This window comes from Pteropus alecto, unplaced genomic scaffold (assembly GCF_000325575.1).
Source record: "Pteropus alecto unplaced genomic scaffold, ASM32557v1 scaffold98, whole genome shotgun sequence".
Lineage (NCBI taxonomy): Eukaryota > Metazoa > Chordata > Mammalia > Chiroptera > Pteropodidae > Pteropus > Pteropus alecto.
In genome coordinates this window covers 5092854-5120572 of record NW_006443570.1, presented here as the reverse complement: position 1 = coordinate 5120572, position 27719 = coordinate 5092854, and the positions used below count along the sequence as shown (strand labels likewise).

Here is a 27719-nt window from a genome sequence, read left to right as displayed (position 1 = left end):
TTGAGCAGAGAACATGCTTTATTGAGGAGTAGATATAGAACAGCACATTCTACCACATGTGGGGAAGGGTTAGCTTCTGTAAAAGGCCTTTACCCCTCAAGAAAATCCCCAGTGAAGTTGCTTTTGGATAAATTTTAACAGTGACACTGAATCTGACAGGGAGCTGCCATTGAACATGCTTAAAATTAGCTCCCCCCAACCCACAGTGAATATAAGTAGTGTACAGAGATGACAAGAGAAAGGCACAAATGACCAGAGTTGGGATTGTGGTGAGGGCTCCACATGAAGACAGCAGTGTTGTAGACAACCAAGTTGGGAAGGGTGACATGTCATACATCAAAAGCTGCCCCAAGATAGCAGGTTATAATGGGCCAGGGAGAAATTAGAGGGAGCATTTCTTCCTTCACTTAAACAACACCAAAAATAGGAGACCGGAGAATAGGAGGATAATGGCAAATCCCAAAAAGGAAATGGAGGAGGAGTTCTTGGAAGGGCATAAGCACTTCAGTCCTAGAGGGAGGGCGAGGCACTGTTGAAAAAAGATGCAAACCTTGGCGGGGTGGCCATTCTGCCTTGTTGAGTCATGGGCTGAGACACAGAAGTCATTTTCAATCAGTTTCTACTTCTCCAAGGATGTCCAGAAAAAAAATCAATGCAACTTATGTGGAAGTATAGGTGTGCTATATCACACTGGTACTGGTGAAAAGGTTTTGCAGTTAATGAACCAGTTAACATGCAGCATAAGAGGGAGAACTGGAAATTATTTTGGCACCTGCAAACGTAAAAAGGGGCAGGGAGTTAAAAGAGAAGAAAACATTTACTACCGGGCACTTTCTGGTGAAGCAAAAAGTATTCATTCCCTTCCACCAAGACACTGCCCACTGCCCACTGGTGACCTCAATGCAAAATACAGAATCACCATCTCTTATTTCTCTCCATCTCATTCAGATAGATTATGTGCTGTTACCAAGACTAATCCCTGGGAGAGGCTTCAAAAGTATTTGGCTCTGGCCAGCCTGATATGATCAAAACAGGTCTTTCAATAAAAATGGAGGAAGAAATTTTAAGTGGGATGAAATCCAAAGGGAATGGACCCCTCCCAGTATACACACTCAGAAGTGTTACACCTCTTCCCTGCCCCTCCAAAACACACATGTAAGGAAAAACTGGAAAGGTCCCAGCAGTGGCAACCATATTTGGAGGTCTGGCAACCAGATGGCAAAAAGCACTATTACAAAGTTTAGAAGACATAACATAACCTCACAGGGCTAGAGAACATGAGGAGAGAACCAGTGACTGGACAGGTACAGTACCAAACAGAACACCATGGGTCAGTGCTACGAGGGACCGTCAATCAAGTCTAATATAGATCCCATCCAGGCAACCTCACTGAGGCCGAAACAACAGTTCCTCAGAACCAGCGTCTGCAGTGTACACAAAGGTCGGAGCCAGGATAGTCCTGAGGGGGATGGCCTTCCCAAAGGATACTGTACTTGCCAATCACAAGAGCGACAGAAATGACAGACAGATCCCTAGGGTACGGATTCCTACTGCTGGGGTTCGCTGGCTCAGAGTAACAGGTCACTTTAAGTGCCCTTGGGAGGGGTCCATTTTAAACAGCTGGGATCCATGGTTTTATTGGAGTTGGATCTCTTGGCCTCTTTGGCTATCCACTCATCAATCAGGTCCTGGGGAAGAACAATGGGAAAAATTATCATATACATTCAACTAAAATGCCTTTATATATGGTTTCTAAACAGATTGTTAGCAAAGGAATCACCAAAGGTTTAATGATATACGAAGGTGTAAAACAGGTGTAAAAAGTTATCTTTAGATTCATAAAATGCTTTCCTACCTAATCCATTTCTTCCTACTATGCCCTTAGCAAGACCTGAAAATCATCACTCATCTTCTCTTATGATATGTATGAGTCCACTAAAAACAATTAAAACTGGGCATGAGTTGAGATGACATTTGTTAAAGGAATTTTTCAAATCACTTCCACAAGCCCTGGAGTTTACAAATTCCCCTCTACAGATGGGCGATTTTCTCCAGTCTAAGAAAATCATGAAGCAACAGAAGTGCCCTGCAACATAAAGCTGCTTAACTAGAGCTGCTTAACTATGTCATCCAAATTTGAGATAGGAGCTTACCAAAAGCTTCTGATAAGGATAAGGTAGGAGATAAGCCTAAGGAAGGCATCACTGCACACTAAAGAAATGAGACCAAGTAAAAGGTACACTAGCCAACACCTTTAAAAACGGAAAGTTATCTTTAAGAGTGTTAAGGACCTACTTTGCTCTGCTAGGCCTCAAGGGACATTCAGCAATGAGCATGCAGCTGATTAAAACCTTTACCTGTCTCTTTAAAACTAGGTGTTTTCCTTTCCAATACTTGAGCATCTGAAGAGCTTGCAGAGTGCTGACAATGTCCACAGGATTCACAGCTGTCTCCTGGCTAATTTCTGAAATAAAAGAGCTACTGAGAACCTGGCCAAAGTGCAAACACCCTCATCATCAAGGCCCACCGCACCTTCCCTTGTAGGAAATCTAAATGGACTCCAAATGGTTGGAATATCCAATACTCAACCCAACCTGTTCAGAAAAAGTCTAAGCATTCATTTGACCAGTCCAAATAAACTACAGGAGAGGGCTATTATAGAAAGAAACCACTCTTGGTCCCTATGGAAATCAAGGTCAAAGACAGACCACTAAATTCTTATACTCTTGCATAAATATACAGGGATGTTTTAGAAGCTCCTGTGTGTCTCAAAGACTTGAAGATTTTCTTCATTTTTGACTTTTGTTAAGAATTAAAATGTCAGTGACCTGAGATTTGAGAAACCAAATCTTATATAACCAGTCCCAAGAGCCAAATGCTCTGGAATCCTTAGGCACCTTTAGTGAGGGTCTCTGCAGTGGCCCACATCCAGGGGACCTTCTGTTCTCATATTCAGGTAAAACAGAATAGGGCATTACCCTTTGAAGGTTATAAAATGTGGACAAGGTTGTAAAGTGAAAGTCAAAATATTCAGTGCAGCTAACATCTTGGGTAACAACCACTATAGAGTGTCAAAAACCAACCTTTGATAGAAATCTCTTTGCCCTGGAAATTATGCAGATAACGAAGAAGCACTTCTTTCCAGTAACTGCGATAGCTTATGAGACCCAAATCTGAGAGTGGACGCTCTGGGGAGCCAACTTTTTCTTCCACTTTAGAAAGCAAATAACCTGCCAGGGAACAAATACAGACTTTTTCTAGCAACACTATATCTCATCCTAATAGAAAAGAACAATATGCCAATATAGAAGAAGGTATAAAAAAGTACAGTCTGCTTTGCAGTATCACTCAGGGTTTTCGGCCAATTCCATTCATTCAACGGAACATTGTGTGGCTTTTGTAGAGTAAGTTGACTTTGTATAAGCAAAAAGGAGAAAATGTGTATTTGTATTTACTTATAACAGACATTAAAAAAACTCTGGAAGGCTTCACTAGAAACTTTAATAACGACGGTCATCTGCCAGTGTGTTGGCCACAGGGAGACGGGAACTGTGATGGGAAATCATTTCATTATATAGCTTTTTATATTTTTCAAACTCTTCTACTTTAAGAATCGATTAAAGTAGTGGTGGTGGTAGTGGTGGCTGGGGGACCCAAAGCTCATGAAGCCTCTAGTTCTAACATCTAAACATCTACCATTCAACACGATGGGAATACAGTCAGCAAAATCCAAACTCTGAGAAACTCTACTGGAAAATTAACCTTTCTTCAACAAATAAATAGCAATGAAAAAAAGAGAGAAATGGAATGGGAACTTTCAGCTTAAGAGTGATTTACAAGCCACATCTATCAATTCCAACATATCAATTCTATCTGGCTCTGAGTAAAAATAATTTTCTTTTTAAAGAACAATCAGGGAATTTTGAATATTACAATTTATGATATTACAGAATTTTGTTGGTGCTTTATAAGTGTAATAGGCCTTTTCTTTTAGAGATATCAAAATAAGTGAGGGTAGGAATATAGAATAAGGTAAAAGCATTTCATAAAAGTATTTCATGAGATTCGGGTCCCCCCCAACTACCACCACCACCACCACCACGTCATAGGTGGTACTGAGATAATCGATTCTTAAAGTTGAAAAATTTGAAAAATATAAAGCTTTATCACGGAATGGCTTCCCACCACAGTTCCCGTCTACCCAGTTCCCATCTACCTTTGTTCCCAACATAACTTCAGATAACCATCATTATTAAAGTCTCTAGTGAAGCCTTCCAGAGTTTTCAAATGTCTAAGTAAAGTTTGGCCATAAAATGGTAAAAATTACAGGGGTTTTATTATACTTTTATTCTACTTTTGTATGTTTGAAAATTTCCACAAAATCAAGTTTATAAAATAAGTGTTACTATTAGAGATTAACAATCTCCTCTCCTTTAGCAAGTTATGCTACTTCCTGATTCAGCTCTTGCCTGGTGGCTTAAAAATGGCTTAATAATAAAAGAATTGGAAGGCTAATTCTAAGTTTTCTAATTTTGACTAAAATATATGTCATCCAACAGTGAACAATGAATAAAATAGACAAGTGCAGTTGATTTTCCTTATTTACAGTAGTTATGTTCTATAAAGTCACCGCAAACACTGAAATAGCAAACATTAAACCATTTCTCCTAGAGAAATTCCTACAAGCCTCTAGTCACATCTTTGTCAATGAATTAATACATAATTTTATGTATTTCTGTTTAAAAACACCTTGTTTAATACATATTGTTGATTCGGTAACACTGAGCTCATGGCCAACAGCACAATAACCTGTGACTGAATGAAGCTTGTCTAACACATATTTTTTCTGTAAGGAATGTCAAAGCCTTTCTAGACATTATTTCAGCACTACACTTAGGGGCCATTTAAAATCATCACCAAAAAGCACAAAAATATGGGAAAAGTGGCACTAATAGACCATGAAAAGGAAGCTTATCTACAACAAGAGAGCTGAAACAGGTACCTTGTTTGACCTCAGCTGGGAATGTGTGGTGATGACTTATTTTTTGCTGCTGTGCACATGTCCACAAATGACCACAAAAGTGCCAAGAGTACCGATTTGGGGGTTACAAACAAATTCTAGTGAATCAGCAAATTCCCAAATACAGAATCCACAATTAACGAGGACCAAAGCCTCTATCAGGTATACTGGTTGCTTCTAGAAGAGTCCTTACAAAACTGAAATCCCTAACATCCAGGAACAAATTTGAAGCCTTATGCACCTATGTGTTATTCTTAAGTCTCAAGCTGGGATAATCCTAAAGAGCTTACTTTACTCCCCTCTATTATTTCCTACTATCAGGTACCAAACTCAGAGCCCTGTATTCATTGAGTATTCAGTGTGTATCAGGCCAACCATCCGTGTTCAGGTTTTTTCCACTTGCTCAGTTACTTAATAAATGTCAGTATACATCCGTTACATGCCAGGAATTGTAGAGACCATAGGACAAAAATACAAACAATATTCACACGGTCCCTACCATGTGGAGCTTAGCAGTTTTACTTACTGAAATCAATGAGCATCTTGCCATAGCCCTGCCTCATGTACTGAGGCATGGTAAGGATACAGGATACATTGTAGTTGAGGAATGAGTTCTTCTCCTAAAATCAAGAACAAATAGATGAGAAGGTCATAAGGGTTTAGAACCATAAGTGTCAGCAGTCCCAAATACAAAATAAGGCTGCTTTCAAAATATCTAGCTAACCAGTCCTGAGAGTGGCTGTCAGGCTCACAGCTTTACACACCCTTTATAACAGCCAAAGCCATTAATCCCAGTTTCCCTAGCTCTGAGACTTCCAGTCTCATTTTAAGGAGGCTGACTCTGGATTCTTTAGTCACAGAGCAGGACAAGGTTTAGATTGCAGTTAGTCTAGAACAGCACTCTTTAAAAGCAATTTTTCGAAACGGGGACTGCCAAATGGATAAGAAAGGGATCCCAGAAAGTTAAGTCCCCATTCTGAAAGGGCGTCATAAACAATCAAATCATATATTATATGATTTCATTTATGTGAAATGCTCAGAACAGGCACGTTTATAGAGACATGAGGGCTGGAAGGGGTTGAACAGAAATGAGAAGTGTTGCTTATGGGTATTTTATTTCCTTACTGAGGTAATGAAAACTGATTGTGTTGACTGTACAGTGGTTACGCAGTTCTGCGAATATACTAAAAACACTTTAAATGAGTGAATTGTATGGTATGTGAATTATATTTCAATAAAGTTGTTTTGTTAAAAGGCATAAACAAAATCTGACCTTGAGTCTTTAAAGGCACAGTGGCATAATCACTGAAAGAATCCAGCTAGAAAACCAGGCAAAAGAAATATATTCCTGGTTTTGAGCAAATAGAATAGAGGAAGACAAAGCCAGGAGAGTTGGCTTGACTACAAAATATGGTCTTGTGGGTTAGTAGGCAGGGCCCTGGCCCTTAATTAATAGGCAGCTCCAATCCACAAGTCCAGAAATGAATAAACCAGAAGCTTTTTAAATAAAGAATGGCACATTTTTCATTAAGTAATCTTTAATATGGATTTTTTTTTCTTTTTTTCTAAAAGAGAAAGGCTGTCATTGCCCAGAGTACTGCCTCTTCCTGTGTCCCCATGGGCCAACATCAATCACCCTGTTCTAGCCATTAGCTTCTTAATCTCCAGATCCTGCTGACCTTGGAAAAATATCCAATCAGGTGACAGCCAGTGTTGTCCGCTTCTGTCATAACATAGAACAGGAAGGGTTCCACATCATAATATAATGTCTTGTGGTCCAGAAAAAGCTTGGCCAACAGGCATAGGTTCTGGCAGTAGATCTGGAAGTAGAGAAAGAGTTCACGTGTGGACCAGTGATTCTTGAACTTATCAGATAAAGTCTAAAATTGGAGATCATAACTTCTTGATAATGAAGCAGAAATTATATATTTTGGCCAATAGAAGAGTTCTATCTTCTTTATAAGGTGAAACGGAGACAAAGTAAATTCCTCTGAAACCTGTGAGTGTACAACACAACCACCCCTTCTTCTTACGTCCCCACTCTTTACCTTGTTTTTCTTGCCATCCACTTCAAACACGGATATTGAACCTTTGCGATATATCTCATCACCGGGGGGGTGTTTCCATACACATTTAGCCTGCAAGGAAATGGAATTCACATCAGTTTGGGAAACAAACCTTCCCAACAAGACTGCTACTCAAAAGGGAAAAAGAATCAAGGTCAAATTTAGTTAGCTGAGAACATCCAGCAAAGCAAATATTTTTTCAGTAAAACAAAGGCTTCTAAATCACTGTAATATATTTACGGTATTTTTATAGTAGTTTAGAACAAGTGTTCTGGATTACATTCTGGCATCATTTCAACCCAGGAGATTAAAACCATCTACTACGTAAAAGCCAGAAAAATAAAATACCCTTGCTTATTATAAAATGCCTTGCGACAACAGGAAATTCTTAAGCAGCTTATTTCCAGCAGCTTAGAGTTGCTAAGTAAAGGTAAGAAAGACTACTTTACTCTCACCTTTACCAGTAACTTCTCTAGTTGCCTCCAAATGTCCCCTCTGTTATATAAGTAAATAGGAGCAATTCCTTCTGTGGCTGGGAAAAAAAAGGCAGGATGGGATGGGGTGGGGCGGCAAGGCAGTCTGGTGGAAAAGCAGGAAGCTGGGGGAGGGCAGCTGGCCACAAGGGGGCATTAACGTACCCCTTTCCTTACCTTTACTTACAAATAGATTTACTACAGCCAGTCAGCCATGCTGTAAATAGGTGAATTCTTAAAAGGTTTTATGTAAATGCATTTAAAAAGCACATGTATATATTTGGATTTTCTATTAAATGTTATTGTGACTTTTGGTCAACTCAAGAATCATGTCCCAATTTGTCACATGTAAACCCAAATATTTATTAACTGGAATTGCTTCAAGAAAACTCTAACTACAGTTTGTTCCCATCTCCACACCTTTACACGTAGCTGGCTCTTTAGAACAATAATCAAACTAAAACAACAATTATTTGTTCAGAAACATAAGTCAAACCTGTTGGCAAAACAGACAAAGAAGGTCCATTTAAGTGATTATGCCCAAAGCAACGGAAATCAGAAGTATGGATTAAAACTTTCATTTCCTGAAATTCTATTTTTGTAACTCATATAATACAGTAGATGCTCAAAAATTCTGAATGTTTACTTGACCCTCAGATTTATCCAGACCCTCTGTTTTCTCCACCTACTATTTCTTGCCCTTTTTCGCTGGATAGTGCCACTAAATAACCAGAAACAGAAAGAAAAAAGGCATAAATGGTAAGCAGTTCACATCAATAAAAACACCAGCCTAACCATCACACAACAAAACCATATTTTAGTTTATTTCTATGGTCTAAATCATAGAGACTAGTCCTGATACCATCATCTCCTGTGCTCTAGCCTAGTGTCCCATCAGTCCTCACCCATCACCTCCAAGTCAAAGTGTGCCAGAGTCTGGAGAGTTTAATTCATAGGAGTAGTTTGGGGCCAGAACACTATAGACTATGTGCTCCGGAGTTGGAAACACAAAAAAGCAGTATCACCAAACTGGGGAGAAGAGTATAGTAAGACAGAAATCATGGGAAGCCTAGGTTGTAGATGTTCAGTATATGGAAATCCTGGGAAATAAAGATGAAAGGGGACAGAATAATAGACACCCTAAAAGGCCATTGAGCCAAATTATATTACTATAAGAAAAAAGAAAGGATTCCCTGTCTGAAAATCTAACCTCTGCCCCTTACCCTTTCTCCATCCCTACTCCATGGCAAGACAAGACCCTTCATTCCACAAATGGAGAAAAGTGGCTTAAAGCTGCAAAATATCTAGTAAGCATATCAACAACATAATCACATTCAAGCCTTTACTTCTGTAGGAAGAAGTATGTTCAGAAGTTGGAAAGCACTAATCAACTTGAGAAGGCATCAAAGGACCCATTCTGTTAATTTCATAATTTATCTCCCTTAAATTCAGTGTTCAATCAACACGTATTTATTGGAAATATACAGCCTACGATAGTTGCTAGGGATACAAAGGTGAGTCACATTGTCCCTGCTCTGGCTAATAAAGTTAATGTATTTTCATCTAGCTTGGGACACATAAAAACTGTCAGCAGAGGTAATCCATATCCCAAGGAAGAAATGGAAAAGAACAGGCAGCAAGAAAAAAGACAGGGAGATGTATATGACAGGATGTGGTTAAGGGTTATCAGCTGCTTTGGGTACCACCAAGCACCAGCAATGCCACAGGCGGTATACCCCTACTCTAAAATGTGGTTTTCAATTTCCTATGTCTTCACCACATTATTGTGGACCACTGAGAGATGCTTAGATAAATGTCATCTAGACAGATGTCAAAATCTAGAAATTTATAGCTTATCGTAATATGGTCATGGAATCCCAGACAACTTACCATGTGTCGGCGGAGTATTGTTTGGCTCTTCATGTATTTTAAACAGAATTCACACATGTAGAGACGTCCCAGTCGTGCATATTCTTCAGGATAGGGAGAATGGTACCAAGTATCGAGCTCGTAGCGACCAAAAGCAATTGTTTTAATCATGTTGCTCCCCTCTGTGATTTGGCCTTGGAGCCTTAACTTCTCCTATTGTAAAGAAATCAAAAGTCAAAAGATCAGACTTACATTTGATCCTTGAACAACTTGGAGATTAGAGATGCTGACCACCACCCACCCACCCCCAGTCAAAAATCTGCATATAACTTTTGACTCTTCCCAAAACTTAACTTCTTATAGCCTATAGCTGACTGGAAGCTTACTGCTAATACAAACAGTCGATTTAAAACATACTTGATGTGTTACATGCATTATATACTGCATTCTTACAATAAAGTAAGCTAAAGAAAAAAATTGTTATTCAGAAAATCATAAGGAAAATACATTTATAGTATTCACTGAAAGCAACCATATATAAGTGGACCCGTGCAGTTCAAAAACATGTGTCTGAAGGTCAATTGTAATCATTTGTATTTTTTGTAAGCTTGTGTGCATGCCACCAGGCTCGGCTATGAAAAAAATCAAACACATTTGGCTTCTAACTCATGCGAAACTTGCGCTGAAGGGGGCTACATGGGATAATCAGGAAGGCTTATGGAAAACTTACTATCTGCATTGCTCAGGGTACAGAAGAGTGGCTCTTCTCTGCTCTCTACCATACTTTGGGCCTCATCACTTGAACATGAGAACAAGTTCCTGGTAAAATTTTTTTATCAGCCTGAATTGAATTATAAAAGGCAATGTACCACAAATACAAATTCCTCACCTTTACGAAACATTCTAAAATATTCTAAACAAAAAAGATCAGCCAGATTGTGCTTTACATATCTCCGGAAGCTTTTATAAAGCTCTGTCGATCTGCATGACATACACCCACAGTGGTCACCCATTCGACTTAGGTACTTTCAAAAATATTTCTGAAACATGGACAATGCTTTAATTTTGGAATCTAAAGTCTAGAAAGCAGAACATGTTTGGATATCTATCTCCACGCAGTGGCTATGACTTAGATATAGAAATAATCTTTAAGCATAATCAGGTAGAGCACTGAGAAAGGCCAGCCTAGGAAATGCTCTTTTTCAGAGGAGGACAGAGAAAAACAGTAGTAGCAGCCCATCCCAGCCAAGGGCAGCTAGCAAACTGCCTCCTGCAAAACTTTTAACAAGTCTATTCTAGGATTTTTAAACAAATTATTCGATACAATTTTTTTAAAAAGTCATTCACTTTACAAACTGAGTTTCCCTGAACATATTTAATCTATTAAATCAGAAGTAAACTCAATCACAATTTTCTTAAAGCAAAATTGTTGAAAATGCTGTCTAGGATATCAAAACTAAACGTTAACTATAGATAAAAGTTACAACAAAAAACCATCAAATGTGTAAAACTTGGCAATATCAAAGATTAATTCTAAAATATCTAACAACAGCCTTTTTCATTATTCCCCTTCACTGTTCTTTTTATTATTTTATTGCTGTATTGAAGGGCTGAGGCAACCCTGCTAAGGGGAGTTCCGGTTTGGGTTAAGTGAACAACAGGGGGTATATCTCCCTGTCTCAAGGTTCTCAGAATTGCAAATTACCCAACTGAGACATGGAGGCACCTACTGTTTTATCCAGATAATCACCTCCATAAAAGAGGTCCTTCCAGGAACTGAGGTGGAGAGAAAAAAACTCTATGGGACAAGGGAAGGGAGGAAGGGATAATTAATTTTAAATATGAATAGGAAGGAAGACAGTCCCAAATAAGGATAGCTGGGGGAAGGAGAAAGAGATTCAAACAGCAAGGTACATTAATTCCCATCAAACTGATTGCTAACCATTCTTCTTGGCAGTTCTTAAGTGCCCGTCACAAGTGGTCCTCAGCTTAGAGGTTTTAATACTCACCAAATCCTCTGAAGCTCGGGCTTGTGCTCTTCGGAAAAGATCCAAGTCATACTCGCTAGTCAGGTTTTCTAATAGAGGTTCCCGCGTGTTCCCATAGGTCTGCCTGTGTTCCTAGGAAAATAACCAGAGTATAATACTTTGTGCTTCTAAGAACATCTATTTCATTTCAATCGATGCCAACAAAAGAGCCAAGCACTAACATAAGCTATTTATTGCCTACTACTTGCCAGGCATTATACTGGGCACCATGGATCTGGCACAGACATACGTACTATTTATTTACCAGGCAGGTTAATGCCAGAGGACACCCAGTACCCATCCTGGTGAATCTGGAAAGGAAATGCTCTTACAACCTCTCCAAAAGGAAGTTTCATTCTTCTATCTTTAAATGAGCACCTCAAGGATCAGAACGCTATGCCTCCATTTTTCCCTCTGAAAAATGAGCATGACAGTACAAATAAATAAAACACAACAAACCTAAAAGCACTACGAATTCCTAGAATCCTAAGATCTGGAAGGAATTTTGGTGGATACTCACTCATTTACAAACAAAACAAAAAACCAAATCTCTAAGCCTTAGAGTCTAAGATTTTTAGACTTGAAAGGAAAATTTTAGACTGCAGGTTCAAAGCAGTACTTAGACAAAAGTCTTTTGTAAATTCCTTCAATTGAATTGCTGCACCTACCATTCCACTGTCCACAAAAGGCTTTGTAATGCTCTCACTTTAGAACTCCAGTCCAAGTGCATTTGAAAAATATGCTGGACTCTAAAAAATATTTTACTAGATATTAATAACAAAAGGCAGAAAATTAGAAACATAAAAATAATCCAGTTTTAAATAAGTATCAAATCTTACCATTGCAGTCACTACAAACATCCTTACACAGAAAAGAAAATTCACAAAGGAAACGAACCTTTTAAATCTTTGATTCTAGCCCTTCCCACTTTGTCCCAGACTCCACCCCCAACAAGAATGGAAGATAATGGTAATTAGGTGGAGTGGGTGGCTCATCGCAAGGAGAACATTACAGATTTCACACATCATTAGCATAGGAAGAAACCATTCAGTAGTACCTTTATTCCTAGTAAAATTTCTTCCAGTTAATCTGGGCTCATCTGAAGGATATCTTTTTGAATTTGGACTCGTCATTTAAGACTTAGGTTTTAAGTATTAGCTATTTTTTCTAGTTTTACGAACTTTTTTTTTTTTTTTAAAGGATTTAAAAAAAAAAATCCTATCCGGCATTTTTACCAGGAAGGTTGGGTCCAAATAACCTAGCCCAAACTACTGAAAAGCAGATGTTTGCAAGGTAAATTTTGGAGGGTTTTACATCGGATACTCTTTCTACCTGTATGATTCTGGGTGAAATTTCCTCTCTAAATCTCTGTTTCCCAGCTATAAAATAAGTGAAACATTATTTTTGCCACAAGATTATGAGAGCAATATAACCACAGTGCCTAGCACAAACACTAAATAAATGTATTACACTATCATTTCTCCTCTACCCAATTTGTAGATAAAAATACTGAACAGGACAGAAGAATACAACAGTGCACCCCAGAGCCTACTACTCGAGCCCTTCCTCTACAAACCCAACAGTCTGGTGTGAGTATTTAGTTACAAATTCACCCCACAATCAACCACCCATCTCACATTGGCTCATCTCTATTTATTTATAAGGTCATTTTCAAGACTGATAACAACCAAAAAAGTAAATACATGGTTTGGCAAACTTTTGTCTTATTGAAGCCATACTGACTGCCTAAGTAGTCACTAATCAAATGTTTAATAATCAAGTCTAATGACTAAATAAGTAAATATTCCAACTCTGTGAAAAAAAAAATATGAATCGGAAAAAGACTGAGCGATCACAGGCCAAAATGTTAAGTGGTTTATATCCTGGAGGGTAATTTTTATTGGAATTTTTTTCTCGATTTTTTTGGTATTTTCAATAGTAAGCATTTATTAACAGGTACATAATAATATAAATCTTTACTTAAAAATTAAATTTTATACAAAAGTTTTCTGAAGAACTTTTAACAAAATGAAGAAATTAGTCTAAGATATTAAAGTGAAAACACAGTAATTACTAAGATAGTAAAGTCAAAGTGGTACTTGCAGTAATATCTAAATTACATAAATAAGGCACCATGTATAAAGCGAAAAGGACATATCCTAACATGCCAATTGTGGTTATCTTTAGGTAGTAGGATTAACGTTTATTTCTATACGCTTTTCTTAGTTCTATTACAAATGTGCATTACTTTCAAAACTTGAAAAAAAAATGTTAACCTACTATAAAAAGTTCTATTAAAAACTATATCACTGAATTAATATCTTTTATCATGTAGGAATTTTATTTTTTCCATTAAAATAAGTGAACCATAACTTAGCTTGAATATTTTTCCTTATACAGATATCTATCTCCATTATCACAGGCATTTGTTTGAGTGGGCAAATTTAACACTTTAAAGCTAAAGTAAGGTTTACAAGCAACTAGAAAATTGAACTTTTTTTCATGTAAATTCTAACAGTATTTTGTTTTTAGAAGACCTCCCATTCCCACTCTTAAGAGACCGGTTTGGGGGGATTATAGTAAACACTAACCGCCAGAGAACAGTCCTACTTACAGAGAATATCAAATGCAAATCTGAAAAGCAGACGCTTAGAAATCAAAAAGAATCAAATGTGATGGCAAGAGTTCATGCTAATTAAATATTTAACTACTTCTCACCATATATTTCTCTTTCTGTTCTTTGCTTAGCCCAGAATTTCTTTTCTTCCTGAGTTCAGCAACCTTTTCCTTATAGCGCAGTTGCCTCTCTGTTGGTGCCTAAAAGGTAAAGGAGAAAATTAAGAAGCTAGCTGGAAAACTCATTATGTGATTAGTTTCAAGATGACAGTAATAACAACAACGACAAAATCAATGAGGGGGTAGGAATGCCAGATGTGTGACAGCCACCCTGTAAATACTATTGGCAATTTAAAAATTCCAAATTGAGTTCCCTCATCACCTAGACCCCTACCCTTACTGTTAGTTAATACGAGTTCAGGAATGTACTTATTTTAATATTAACCCAAACAGAACATAAATTAAGGATGGACGTCTCCATCAAAGCAATAGGAATAAAATAAAGATCATTTCAATTCAATAAGCATTTACTGAATGCTACTGTTTTCCAAGTACTGATACAAAAATGAATAAAAATTTAAAAACTGAGTAAGAATAGAACCCAAGACAGACAACGAAGAAAAGTATAGGTACCACTTATAGAGTGTTTATTACCTACTCAGCATTAAGGATAGGTACCTTATATACATAATTCAGCTGACTACCCTGCCAGGTAGGTATTACTAGCTCCTTTTTATTAATAAGGAAATAAAGTTTAGGAAAATTAGCTGACCTGCCCAAGAGTAACAGAATCCCAGTATTCAAATTCAGATCTGTTTGACTCCAAAGCCAAACTTCTCCCTCACTGCTATGCTTCTGCTATCCACCTATAATCTAACCACAAAAACTGACATCCATATGATGAGCTTTGTATATTAATACATGACAAGGTCTAAACTAACATTCTGAGAACATTACAATGGGAATGGCATGAAGAAGAAATTCGTTAATGGTAAGAGAAGTTTTGGGAAGAATTCTACAATAGCTGAGAGTTGCACAAAGCCTTGAAGGATAAATACAATTTCTTCTTGGGATAGGCATAGAGTTCAAGGCAGAAAAACAAAGAGTAAAGACCAAAGGCATTCAGAGAAGACTAAGGAAGTAAGTGTAATCAATGGGTAGGAATGTTCAGAGAGGCAGAAGGATTAGGGCAAAGCAGCATCAAGGAAAGAGAGAAGAAAAATGACAATCAACAAATGTCAGATGCTAAGGAAAAGTCACTGGTGACCTTGGAAACACGCCAGCAGAGTACTGCGGCTTAAAGGTAAGTTATAATGGGTTAAAAAGTAGATGCAAAATGAGGAAATAGAGCAGCAAGTACAATCTTTCAAATAATCATGATTATCTTTCACTACTATCATTATATTATTATTGTGATTATTATTATAGATAGCATGATTCCTTCATTTATGAGATGTGTTTGTTTTATGAAAATTGACTATTTGGAAAACAAATATTCTGACTTTGACTAAAGACCAGTTATTTAAACATACCATAGGAAGTAAGAGACATGGATATACCTAAAGACAGTCATGGGGCAGAGGATATCCAAGACTTGGCTCTCAAACTGAACGGCCAGAGCTTTAACAAGGCCCATACCTGGTGCCTGGTTGAATGCCTGTTGTTGTCATCTTGCCTGTGGGACAGCATCCTTTCTTCTATCTGCTTATCCCGGCTCTGTGCTCTCACCTGCAACCATCAACAACGTCAATAAATCCACCTGCTTCTAAGGCTATGTTCACTTAAAGCATAAGAATACAAGAATAAATCCTCTGAATTGACGTGATACTTTTATTTTCAAAGGGTTTTCACATTATCATAAAATCTGTAAGATACAGATAAGGCAAGCTTCACATTCTGTTCTCTCAGCCATCAACTGAGAATCAGAGAACTGAAATAACTGCAGCTAAATCATAGTGAAGCTAAGATTTTAATTAAGTCTGATGACTCTGAGCCTGTATTCTTTCCACTGTACAATGAATAAGAAACAGTGTGAGGAAGTTCAGGAACAGAGTGAAGTACAAACAAAATGTTAGTTAGGTTGGATCTATAGGGAAACAACTCGGTAGTTACGTGATCTTACACAAATCACATTAGCTCTCCAATAGTTTCATCTCTTGGGAGGACTCATCCACCTACCTATTCAACTTCAACATTAAAACTCAGCATGGTGAAAAGAAAAGACTGACATTCTCCCACAGATCTGCTCCTCCCCCAAATCTTCCCTACAGTAATAAAGAGCAATACTTTCTAAGCAAGTGATCAGGTCAAAAACTTGATCACTGTGCTTGATTCTTCTCTTTCTTTCATACTTCACATTGAATCCATCAGCAAGTCTATTAGGCTGCTCCCCTCCAAAATATATCCTGAATCCAACCAATTCTTACCATCTCCATAGTCCGGGTCACTATCTACTGAACTTTGGAACAGCCTTCCAACTAGTCTACCCTGAGTGAACTCTTGCCCCCTCCAGTCCATTCTCCACACATCGGCCAGTTGTGATTTTTAAAAATCGTTTATGACATTATATCATACCTCTGCTAAAGCCTTCCAGATGCTCCCCACTGCCATCAGAATGCAAACATCCTCTTTGTGCCAAGGCCTATAGGTCCTTCATGATCTGGATCCTGCTTCCTCATTTCTCATCATGAATCAACCACACTGGCCAACTTTCCCTCAAACCCAACAATATTCAAAGTTTATTCCCCACCTCATAACCTCTGTACTTGCTCATCCTTCTACTTATAGTTCTCTTCCTCAATCTTGACACAACTGCCTCTTTGTTGTCAGCCATGACTCAGATCAAATGCCAATGCCTCTGGAAAAGCAGTGCTATACCCTCGTTACTTCCAAAAATGTCGCTCTCTGTATCTTTAGCCATTTTTGTTCCTCACAACATTTATCACTATACAGAATTCTTATTTACTTAATTTACGTATTGATATCGCCTCCCTTCATGAGAACATAAACTCCTTGAATGAAGTAGCTTTTTATCTCATTTACAGAATCCTCGGATACCTGTAACAGCGCTTGGCACGTGAAGTCACCAAAATCTAGGACTGAATAAAAATGTTCATATTACTGATAGCAATAGCTTACTGGGGAAGTCAGCATGATCATGTATATGTAAGTACTTAAAATACTCTAGAGCTTTTAATAAATATGGAGGATTAGTCTAATCTTTCCATTTGGGATTTTAAATATAATTTAAAAATGCATCTTTCAGAAATTCTCCTGATCCTCCAAGCACATGTTCTAGTAGTAAAGATGGATTATGCTGAACCTGATTCCCCTTGTAAAGAAGAGAGCATGAAAGAAAAAATTCAAAAAATGCTTTGCTTTTTTCAGAATTTTCTTCCCCAAACTGAAATTTTTTTTTTCTTCTTTAAAAATAAATTGCTTATGTTAACATGTTAATATTGCTACAAGTCAACAATTTTAAAAGTTATACCTTGGGAAGACTTTTATGTAAAACCATTGACAGTATTGGATAGTTCCATTTAAAGACAGGTGGTAGAGGACAACTCTCAGAAAACAGAGATCACAGCTATTCAGAGAAAGAAGATCCTAACACCTTATCAGCTTTGATACAGATGTTAGCAGAACTGTTCCTGTTTTGATCAGGTCTCAGACTGATGGGAAGATAATGGGAAGACCTACTACTTACTCTTACACAGAGCAGAAGTAACAGCCTTCTTATGCAAGAGATTTGGGATGAAGAAGATAAGAGTAAATGTTCTCAATCTTAAAGCCATATAAGCATGGAAAGTACAGTACTTTGCTGAAAGACTAAACATAAAGAAACAGTTTATCCTCTAGTCGACTTGTAAATAAGAGAACAAATTCCTGAGTCAGACAGATGTTAGCTAGGGAATCTAATTTTTCTCACAATGAAACTGCCTCAGACAGGAATAAACCTGTGACCTCCGCATTATTAGTAAAATAACAATCACAAAAAAAATTAATACTTTGGTCTAACCAGCTTGGATAACTTGTCCAAATACTACCCAAGCAATCCATTTAATTAATAACATTTTCAACTCTTGCTTCCTCACAGTGTGATTGAGAGTCAGAAAAAAGAAAAAGTATTCCATAGAAGTAGACGGAGAAAAAGAATCATGAAAAACTTTTTAAAAGTAAAATGTCTTCATAGATTTACAAGAGAACCTAATGCATAAATATTAAGACCACATACTGATGCAAATTAGTCCTTAGTGGAAAGGTCCCTAGCAGTCTTTGAAGTTAATTTCCAATGAAAAACAATGCGCTAGAGGGTGATGTTCCAAATATTCCGTAAATAATCTCCTTAACTGTTTTCAAAGCACTCATTATATAATTATTTTATCTATCTAATTACTTTTTATGATGTTTCCTCTACTAGAATTTAAAAGCCTACTGTTCAAACTGGATCCCCACTGTTTAGCAAAGTGACTGACAAATGGTAAGCACTCAATAAATACACATTGAATAAATGACAACACAATTACCTTGCATTCGTCAGCTGAGAGGTTATGATATAGCGGACATCCTGAGATAGAGAAATGTCTCTCATGTTTTCCTGTAAGGTGTCCTGGTAAAGAAGGGGAAAACTTAATGTCAAGATAGAAGATTAAAGTTTAAAAAGCGATATTTCTCCACAACAAACATGTTTTTTTGCTCTATCATTTTTATCAAATATATGTCTGATCAAACAGATTGAATCAGACAGAGTCTATCAAAGGTAAGTGCAGTTAGGGCCATAACTCGTACCCACAATCAATTTTTTTCTTCCACAGACTGGATCTGGCAGCTTGTGTATGTTCAATATAAACTATAGTTTCTTCTGTTCTGATGATGTATTTCTCAAATTCCAAAATGTCATAAAGCCATACATTTATAATAAAGGCACAAAATTACAAGCTGAAATATTCTTTTTTGTGGAATTTAACTTTCCTATGCTAAATTGATCAAGTCATATATACAACAAGTATATTTTCCTTTCTATAATGCAATCCTATACAGTCTGAATTGAACTTTCAATAATCAACAGAAACTTTATGAAAAATGAAGAAGAAAATGACCTTTTCTATCACATAAGTAAACATATTTTGATAATGCTAACGAGATAAAAAGATAAGTTGGCTAAGCTAACCTGCAAGTCTACAAATATCTTCACCTTTCTTTCACGAAAAAGACATTTAATTCAGGGTAAAGGAGACACTGGGATTTAAAAAAATTATACATGATTGATAGAGTAAGCTTTAAAGGGCAAAAATAGTCCAAGATCAGGGCGGGGAGGGGAATTAACATATGATATACAGGCTACCATTTCTCTGGGACTATATTATTTAAAATATAATTTTAGAAATCCGTACAATTTATCTTGGACACAAAAACTACCCTCAATGATCAAACAGCATGTAAAAAATGTAAAATGTCACTGCTACAGCAACCTTTTTTAACTATTAGGCATCTATAACTTGAGTAAATTATTCAAATCATGTTTTATTTTATAATATGTAAACTAAAACTGATCTAACATTATCTATACTGAAAGTTTAAAAAATGATAGATGCTCTATTGACCCAACAATTTAGGCTTCTTCTATAATCAAATTCCACTGCTATGAATTTATCTAAAAAGTCACCAAAATATGTACATACAAGGCATCCATTACAGTATTGTTCAAAATAGCTAAGAATGAGAAACAGTCTAAATGTCAAATGATATGGGACAATTTAAATAATTCATGAATTATCAATACAATGGAATTCTAGGTATCCTTTAGACGGATGGACCTCTAAGTGCTAATAATGTAAAAGAGCCAAGATGTCAAACCAACCACTTTTTTATGAATAATAACAAAAAAGAAATATATAGTGTATGTGTGCATGCGCAGGCATAACATCCTACCATCTCTATACTCTCTTCATTTTCCTTCACAGTATATATCACTATTTGATGTACCAACCTGGTTTGTCTTCCTCAGTTAAGACTATAAGCTTCATGAGGGTAGGGACTTTGACATGTTCACAACTATATCCCCCTAAACTTAAAAAAGTATCCAGTTCATGGCAAACATTCAACAAGTATTTATTAAATGACTGATTAAACACAGTACAGAAAATAAAAGTAACAATTTAGGGATAGTGACTAGCAGAGCTGAGGAAAGTTCCTTTCCTTGCTGCGGGGCAGGTGAATCCCCTTACCTTCTTAGCACATTAGCTATCTCTTTTACTAGCATTTATATGATGTCTATTCTTAGTTTTTCATTACTTATCACAAGGAAATTGACTTAGGCCTGAAACAAGTTATCTTGAGTAATAATTAGTATGGCATTCAGAGAAACTTTTACTCTACTTTATGCATTTTGATGGACTGAATTTGAGAAACTGCCGCTAAGACCAGGAAAGGATCCAAACTAATAAAATACTAGGGAAAATATACTGCAAAGCATCAATATACTGTTTTACCTTTTTTCTGAACCTGTGACCACATTCAAAGGCTAAGTTTGAGATGTAGACCAAGTAGTGAAAGGCCCCTTATCTCTGAGTCAGCACCTTCCAATTCTAGATAGCTTAAGCCCAACATATGCACCTAAGCTCACCTGGGGAGCACAAATAAGGTTTAAACCATTATAAGAATCCCTCAGGGGTAAAAGTTTGTCATAAGAAAATAATGAAATACTCATTTATCTTAGAAGAAATATTTATCTAGTTTATACTAAGTACACAAAGTCACAAGACCTAAAACTACTGAAGTTGCAAAAGGCCAAGGTCTCACCTATACTCTTTTAGCTTCGCTGTCTCTCGATAAGTATGTAATGTTTTTCTCATTTCCTTAACAGTTATGGCCATACAACTACTATTCTGCACTATCTGACACTCTATTAATCTTTAGTAAGCTTGAACTATGCACCATACGATGAGATATTTAAAGATAACTGGTCTTCTTTCATTTTTGCTAGAAAAAGGAGAGAATTTTTCACTGGGAAAAGCTCTCAAGAAACTAAATGGTGCATCACACTTAATTTCCTTGCAACCAGATCTATTATTACAGACAATAGGCCAAGCAGCAGAAATGCTTTTATTCAAGTGGGCCATTCGTTGTTACCCTGAGCATGTGATCACTGAAGAGCCTAAGAAGGTGAGTCACAACAGAACACTAAACATTTCTGTGATCCTAATTCCAGAGGGAGAGAGAACCACAGAATACAGGGTGTCATAAAGCTGGGGCACACTCACCTAGAGAGTTACAGCCTGGTGTAGGACACTTCATGTTAAAATTGTAGCTTTCATGGAAGCGACGGCGCTTGGGGCGATGAGAAAGATCACTGCCTGAGTCCTTCAGGGACATGTCCTTGGCAATGCTCTCATCGTGAGACACATTGGGGCTGGAGATATCTATATCAGACTCAGAAGAAGGTGCATTTCCAGTTGGAGTTCGAGGGGGAGACTCATCATGATCAGCTGTATTTTTAGTTTCTAAAACAAAAGCAATTGGTAGAACTCGTAAATGGGGTTCATTTATTTAGACGTTTACTATTTGAAAGAGTTTATGGGCTTCCCAGATCCTCTTTCTATGATTTAACTAGTAACTTTTTGTCATTTATCTACTATAAGGCTAAATGTAAAATGAAGAGAATCGAACACTATTTTGGGCAACTTTAAATTCTGACTAAAATTAAATTGGGTTTTACCCAATACATTTCACTTACCTGTTTCTCCTAAGCCCCCACTCATAGGTAATCAAAACAGAATAGAAATAAATTTTTAAAAACATCACCATCCCACTCTCTTTCCAGGAGACAGAAGATGAAAGACAAATGAAAATGGTCAGGTTTGGTGTGAGAGTGTAAATAAACTTGACTTCTGAGTTAGCTATTGGGAATCTAACAATTACAGACTCAAAACCATGGGTTGCAAACCAAATGCCTACAGAGGCTGAGCAAGGCCAAATAGAGAGCTGATTGTCCACCTCAAGGGACAGCTCCAACCAATTATCACTGTGGGTAAATGGCTACCTAATGTTCCCAGAACTTTCTATTTTTTAAAAGAAACTAGTAACCCAGGTTTTTACATGAAATCTCTGTATTTTCAAATATTGGCAACAAAAATTTTTTAATGTAAGTAATCTGCAAGCAAACCAACCAACCACATTTGTAAGCTAGAAGCTCATCAGTCTGCAACCTCTGCTCAAAGGCCTCTGATTTGAGCTAGGGAATTACAATCTCAATTGTTTACCATTCCCCATCACTGAAGGATGCCGCTTCTCAGAAAATCAGAGGTAACTGGACTAATGAGTATGGCTATAAGAAAATCGAGTCCAAACCTTCTTGATCTGTGGATAAGAGGTACCTATACCCTTTTGCCCACTGCAGATCTAATCTAATCTATTTGGCTACTCTGAATGTCTGGAATACTCTAATACCAAACTGTCATCAGCAAGATCTAAGAAAGGAGTCAGGCAAGCAGCATTCACCTATCTGAAATGTTGTCAATGTTAGACATCTAACTGCAATGGCCCCAAGCCTTTCTTAAGGGGAAATTTACCAGACCCTCTCTGTAATGGGTCCAAATCAGATCATATCACTCACCTCTATCTGAAAAGTCAACCACTTGCTCAGTTTCTGAGCCAGACGAACGAGTCTGCCGAAGCGGGTATTTTTTCGGAGTCACTGGGGTAGGCTGCTGCTGGCTTCGGGTCACTCTCCTGGTAGAATAAGCAGGCTCCTCAGTGCCAAAAGACTGTAAATTTCGAACAGGACTGGAATCTGTTCCCAATTTTAAAAGGTAATAAAATATTTTTTAAAAAAAGGAAATTGGTTTTATTTCCCACGCATATGATTTATAGCATGTAGGCTATCCTGACTTCACAAAATCCAACAAATCTTTAAAATACCTCTTTTATTAAATGAAATATAAGCAAAAGAGCCTAGATCAGATATATAGATATAATATAGTACAGAATATAGTTTATGTTCTGGAATCAAGGCTGAACATGATTCAATTCCACTCCACCATACCAACTAGCTGTAGCATCTTAAACAAGTTAATCTCTCCAAGCCTATTTCATGATCTATAGAAAGGGGAAGATAGTAGTAGCATGTTACTCATGTTTGTTGTGAGGAATAAGTGAGATAACACATGTAAAGCACTTAACATGATGCCTAGTACACAGATCTAATACTTTATAAACACTAGGTGCATCTTCTCTTCCTTCCATTATTTTAACACATCATAAAATAGATATTCTATTACTAAAGGTAGAACAATATACAAATATTTCCTTAGGGATATCTCTTTTCCTTCCTTATTACCTTCTCTGATACCCTGAAGCAAAATAATAATAGACTCATAAAGGGTAAGGCAAGAAAACAGCTTCTAAAATTCTCTTGGATGGCAAAACATATTCTAAAGCACCTGGCAGCCTTTCTACATCTCCATGCTGATGATGCTTAAAAAAACATAAAAGAAATTTAAAGCTGAAATTAAAGCATATTTTAAACAAGGAGAAAACAAATTCTCAAACTTTTGTGTAAAAGCACACAGCTAGGTTATCAGTTTGCACACACTGGAAGCTCCATTTACAACGTAGTCTATATTTTGCTTTAGAGAGGGCTACCATACATAGACTACACTGTGAATGGTGTCCTCAGGAGTTGTAATTCTGTAGTCATGAAGTATAATAACTAGAGACCCAGAGCTCATGTATTTCCTAGCTGTTTTGAATATTTAAAAAACTTTTAGGTGCTCAGGGCATGGCTTTCTAAAAACATTATGCCACTTCCTTTGAATACATTGTTCCTTCTGCTTATAACAACACCTTCCCATCTTTCAACTTGTAAATTCATACTAGATCCTTTAAGATTTCTATATGAGAAATCTAGTCCCACCCTCATTTGGCTGCCCCATCTCTAGGCTTCCATAGTACTCCATGCAAACATCTCTCAGAGCCCTTACCACGATAAATTGCAATGATCAGCATAGTGCCTGAATAATAGTAGTCATTTATCAACATTTCTACTGTGCTAAAAATAAAACTTAAAAATTGAGAAATCAAGAGACAACAGCTATTCTTCGGTTGAAATGTTAAATTCAAACATAAAGTTAGGAACAGTTATTGCAAGAGAATATTCTCACTTTCTTCCTTGAAAAACTGATGTTTTTCTCTCATTTTGTAACATGCTCCCACAGCAGTAACCAAATCAGCAATATTTAAGTGTTCAGAGTATATTACATGTTTCCCCCTTAATCTATTATCACTTATTGATCATCCGCTTTCTGATTAACTGCACTCTTCTTTCATCCCCAGGGAATCCCAGAGCAGACCCAGGAGGGGTCAGGGTACCCTCCAAATCTAAGCCCAGATGGGTATTTACAATTAATAACTGGGCTAACTATTTCTATCTATTAATTGTGTATCTGACAATATTACGGAAATAAACATGGTTTTAGAAGTATTGGGTCCCCTCCAAAAACAAGTTCAAGAGACTATTTTATGTCCCTAAGTCTAAATCATTCTAACAGAAGTGAAAAGATATAATCTAAAAAAAATTAAATGACTCAAGACATACATGTGTCATATATCCATTATACCAGACATAGTTCCTTTGGATCTACAAATTGGACAGCACCCCCAATAGAACCATTTTAAATAACTTGACTACTCTGTAGTCATTTATTCTGTATTTTACCAGATTCTGTCATCTACATCAAACAAAGGGATCAGTTTCTACATTAACTAGCCCAGTAGTAATATGATGACCAGTCAGTTGTGAGGCGTGGTCAGGAAGATGAAGCCTTTTACCTTGGGAACTCTGGCTCAGCCGGGCTGAGGAACGGGTGACTCGGGCAGATCGCCGTGATGTGCCATCACTCTCTGAACTGTCTGTGTGCTCGAGATCTGTAGAAAAATCGGAATCTTCGGTTCCATCTGAACTACTGCCTGCATTCCTCTGTAACACCATAGATCCAGACATTAGCACAGCAGCATTTATTCTGTGGATTTGTATTAACACTAGAAATTAAACGATGAACCATGAAATCACCAAGTTCAAATCTAAGAAAGGATTCCACAGCCAACTTCTCTTTATTTAGAGCATTTAAATAGAACAGCCTATAAATAATGTACCTTTATTAAATAAATGAAGGAGAATTAATTCTTGCTGTATTAAGATTAATTCTCAAACAAGCCCATTTGAAGGTCAGTATTACAAACTGGAATTAAAAGTATCCAACTCAAAAAGGTCTGACTGACATAACTATGCACTTACAGAAAGTCCAAGGTAGTGAGAAAAATGTTAGTGCTAGACCCCATTTAATTTTAGGGTAGCTATCATATTTAAAAAGCCAAACACTAATTCAAAATATCATGGTCCACAACTCTGATCCCAAAAGAACATAAGCAGAAAAAGAGTAAAATTCTTCTACCTTTCAAGTTTCTCCACATGAACACTAATGAACACTAAAAGTGCTTAAAAAAAAAAAAAAAAAGGCAGCTTGAACACAAAGACTTATGGGTATTCAGAAACACAGGGGTTTTTTAAATCATTCTTTTCAATTAATAATTATTTGTCAATTATTAGCCTCCTGAGGAATGACTGGCCATAAGGATAACTTTTATTAATTGAGCATTAACACTATAACATTTACTAAACCAGAAAGGGAAGAATATGTGCTTAAAAAAAAAAAAAAAAATACAAAGCTTCAAACTACAAGTTCCCTATTTTTTATTTAAAACCCTTAGGGCCAGTTGTGTTTAGAATTCATAATTTTTTTAGATTTTTGTAAGGGAATCTTTGCATATATCTTGGAAATAACACCCCACAATCAAACATTAACATTTCTGCAGCAAAATATATAAACAATCATACTAAAGGAGACACACAAAAGCTATAAGTGGCCTCAGGACAGTTTAGGACAGGTTTTGCCACCAAAAACAAAGAGCTCATTTTCAAGAGCTCTTTGTATTCAGAGGACTGTGGACCTATTCCAAGGCACCAACACTATTCCCACATTTTGTGAGTCTTAACATAAACACCACCTACCAATGTAGGTCATTTTAGGAGACATTAAAAAGTGTAAATATTTTATTTGAAAGCGTTTGTGAAGAGAAATATTTCCACAGAAATGAGCAAGAATAACTCCCAGCTTTCCAAATAGTTCAAAGGTAATCTGCCCACAAATGAGCAGAGGCCCCAGAAAGAGTCACAGAAAATCAATAGGATGAAGGGAGCGAGGGTGGTTTAAAGGTCATCTAGTCAATCACCCAGATATTTGAATTCCTGATCATCTCTAACCATTCCATCCTGTCTTGACCCTGGAACTCAGCTCTCCTCTCCGTATTTCACCAACTTCTCATCTTACTCCAGAGCAGATTTACTTGCTCCCTCATTTCCCTCTCATAATGCTTTGCATGTATACTTCTAAGTAGAGAATTTATTAGCTCCTTCTACAGTTACTTATATGTCTGTTTTCCCCAACAGACTGTGATTTCCTTAAGCCAGAGATCATGTCTAATTAATTTCGGAATCCCCAGCAATCAGAACATAGCAAGTAGTCAATAAACATTTGTTGAATTAGATTAGATTTGTTATGTAGTGCAGGCTCTGCCATTGCCTGAGTGGCTGGGGGCACTCCGTTAGGCCTGTTTGTTCAGCTGCAAAGAGAACGGATGGGGGTGTCCCAAAATGATCTCATAAGTCTCGTCTAATTTTAGAAAGTTTCTGATTTTATTAACTGCATTTTCTAAGCGCTGTCTAACTAAGCAAATAGGAAAAATTACGGCTTAGATACAATAGGCCAATGTGCGATTTCTTGGGAGGGGGCGCTGGTTCTCAATCCCCCAGTCTTCTGCTTTGTTGTGCCCCCCGCCCGGTAAGAAAGGATGCTCTAAAATCCCGCCTCCTCACCTATCAGCATTGCCAGCCGGGAGGGCGGGGACTCGTGCCACCCAATCGTGGTCCCACTAAACCGCGCCCCCACGGGACAGACTGCCAAGCCCAGCCAATCAAGAGAGGAAGGACCGTTTCCTACAGCCAGTCCGAGTGCGCTAGGGTCAGGCCCAGACACCGCCCTCGCACGCGGGGAGGTGACCGTTGGGCCCAAATGGGCGGTGTCACCAGCCAATCAATATGCTGCTAAATGTTTCGGCGACCAATTAACAAGAAGAACGCCTCCGAGCCAGGCAAGCAGAGGGCGGGAATAGTTGCAAGCATAGGCCGAGAGGCCAGGGTCGGGCCCACATTTTCTGTGGGGTACGGACAGGAGAGAGGGTTGCCGAGCTAGGTTCCGGGCAGCGAGAAGTTGGAACCCAGGGACTGTGAGGCGTGGCTAACTGCGTCACGTTGCTGAATCGACTGTCCTTAGAAACCCGCCATCTCTCCTGTCCCGTTCCTCTTACCTTCCTTCGCGGCATTGCCGGCGGCTGCGGCCCGACGGTTCCGATTCGGGCACCGGCAGCAGCAGCAGGAACGGTGGCTCCGGCGGGCTCCGTGGCGGCCTCTGTAGCGGTCCCAATCCTGCGGACGATCCCAAGTGCCTCCTGCTTCACAGCGTCTAGAGCCTTCTGCGCAGGCGCCGCGGGCTGAGGCGCTTTTTCCTTCACTTCCGGCTAGGGCTCGCGTCAT

At 37.8% G+C, this 27719-nt stretch overlaps 1 protein-coding gene across 2 annotated transcripts; it reads right to left on the bottom strand.

Moving 5' to 3' along the window:
* KAT7 (lysine acetyltransferase 7) lies at nt 1-27719 on the bottom strand. 2 transcript variants are annotated; one of them, XM_025041670.1, is made up of 16 exons: nt 27494-27683; nt 24899-25046; nt 22686-22862; nt 21334-21573; nt 18598-18680; nt 15710-15799; nt 14174-14272; nt 11438-11548; nt 9450-9641; nt 7069-7158; nt 6700-6840; nt 5547-5640; nt 3084-3230; nt 2358-2464; nt 1552-1688; nt 1-772 (listed from the first exon to the last, which is right to left on the bottom strand). In XM_025041670.1, exons 1-15 carry the CDS (start codon nt 27506-27508, stop codon nt 1587-1589), a joined length of 1836 nt encoding a protein of 611 aa, XP_024897438.1. In that variant the 5' UTR covers nt 27509-27683; the 3' UTR covers nt 1-772; nt 1552-1586. The 2 variants fall into 2 exon arrangements, with proteins under 2 accessions (XP_024897438.1, XP_015454823.1); XM_015599337.2 differs by lacking the exon at nt 15710-15799 and having other exon boundaries at nt 1-1688; nt 27494-27719.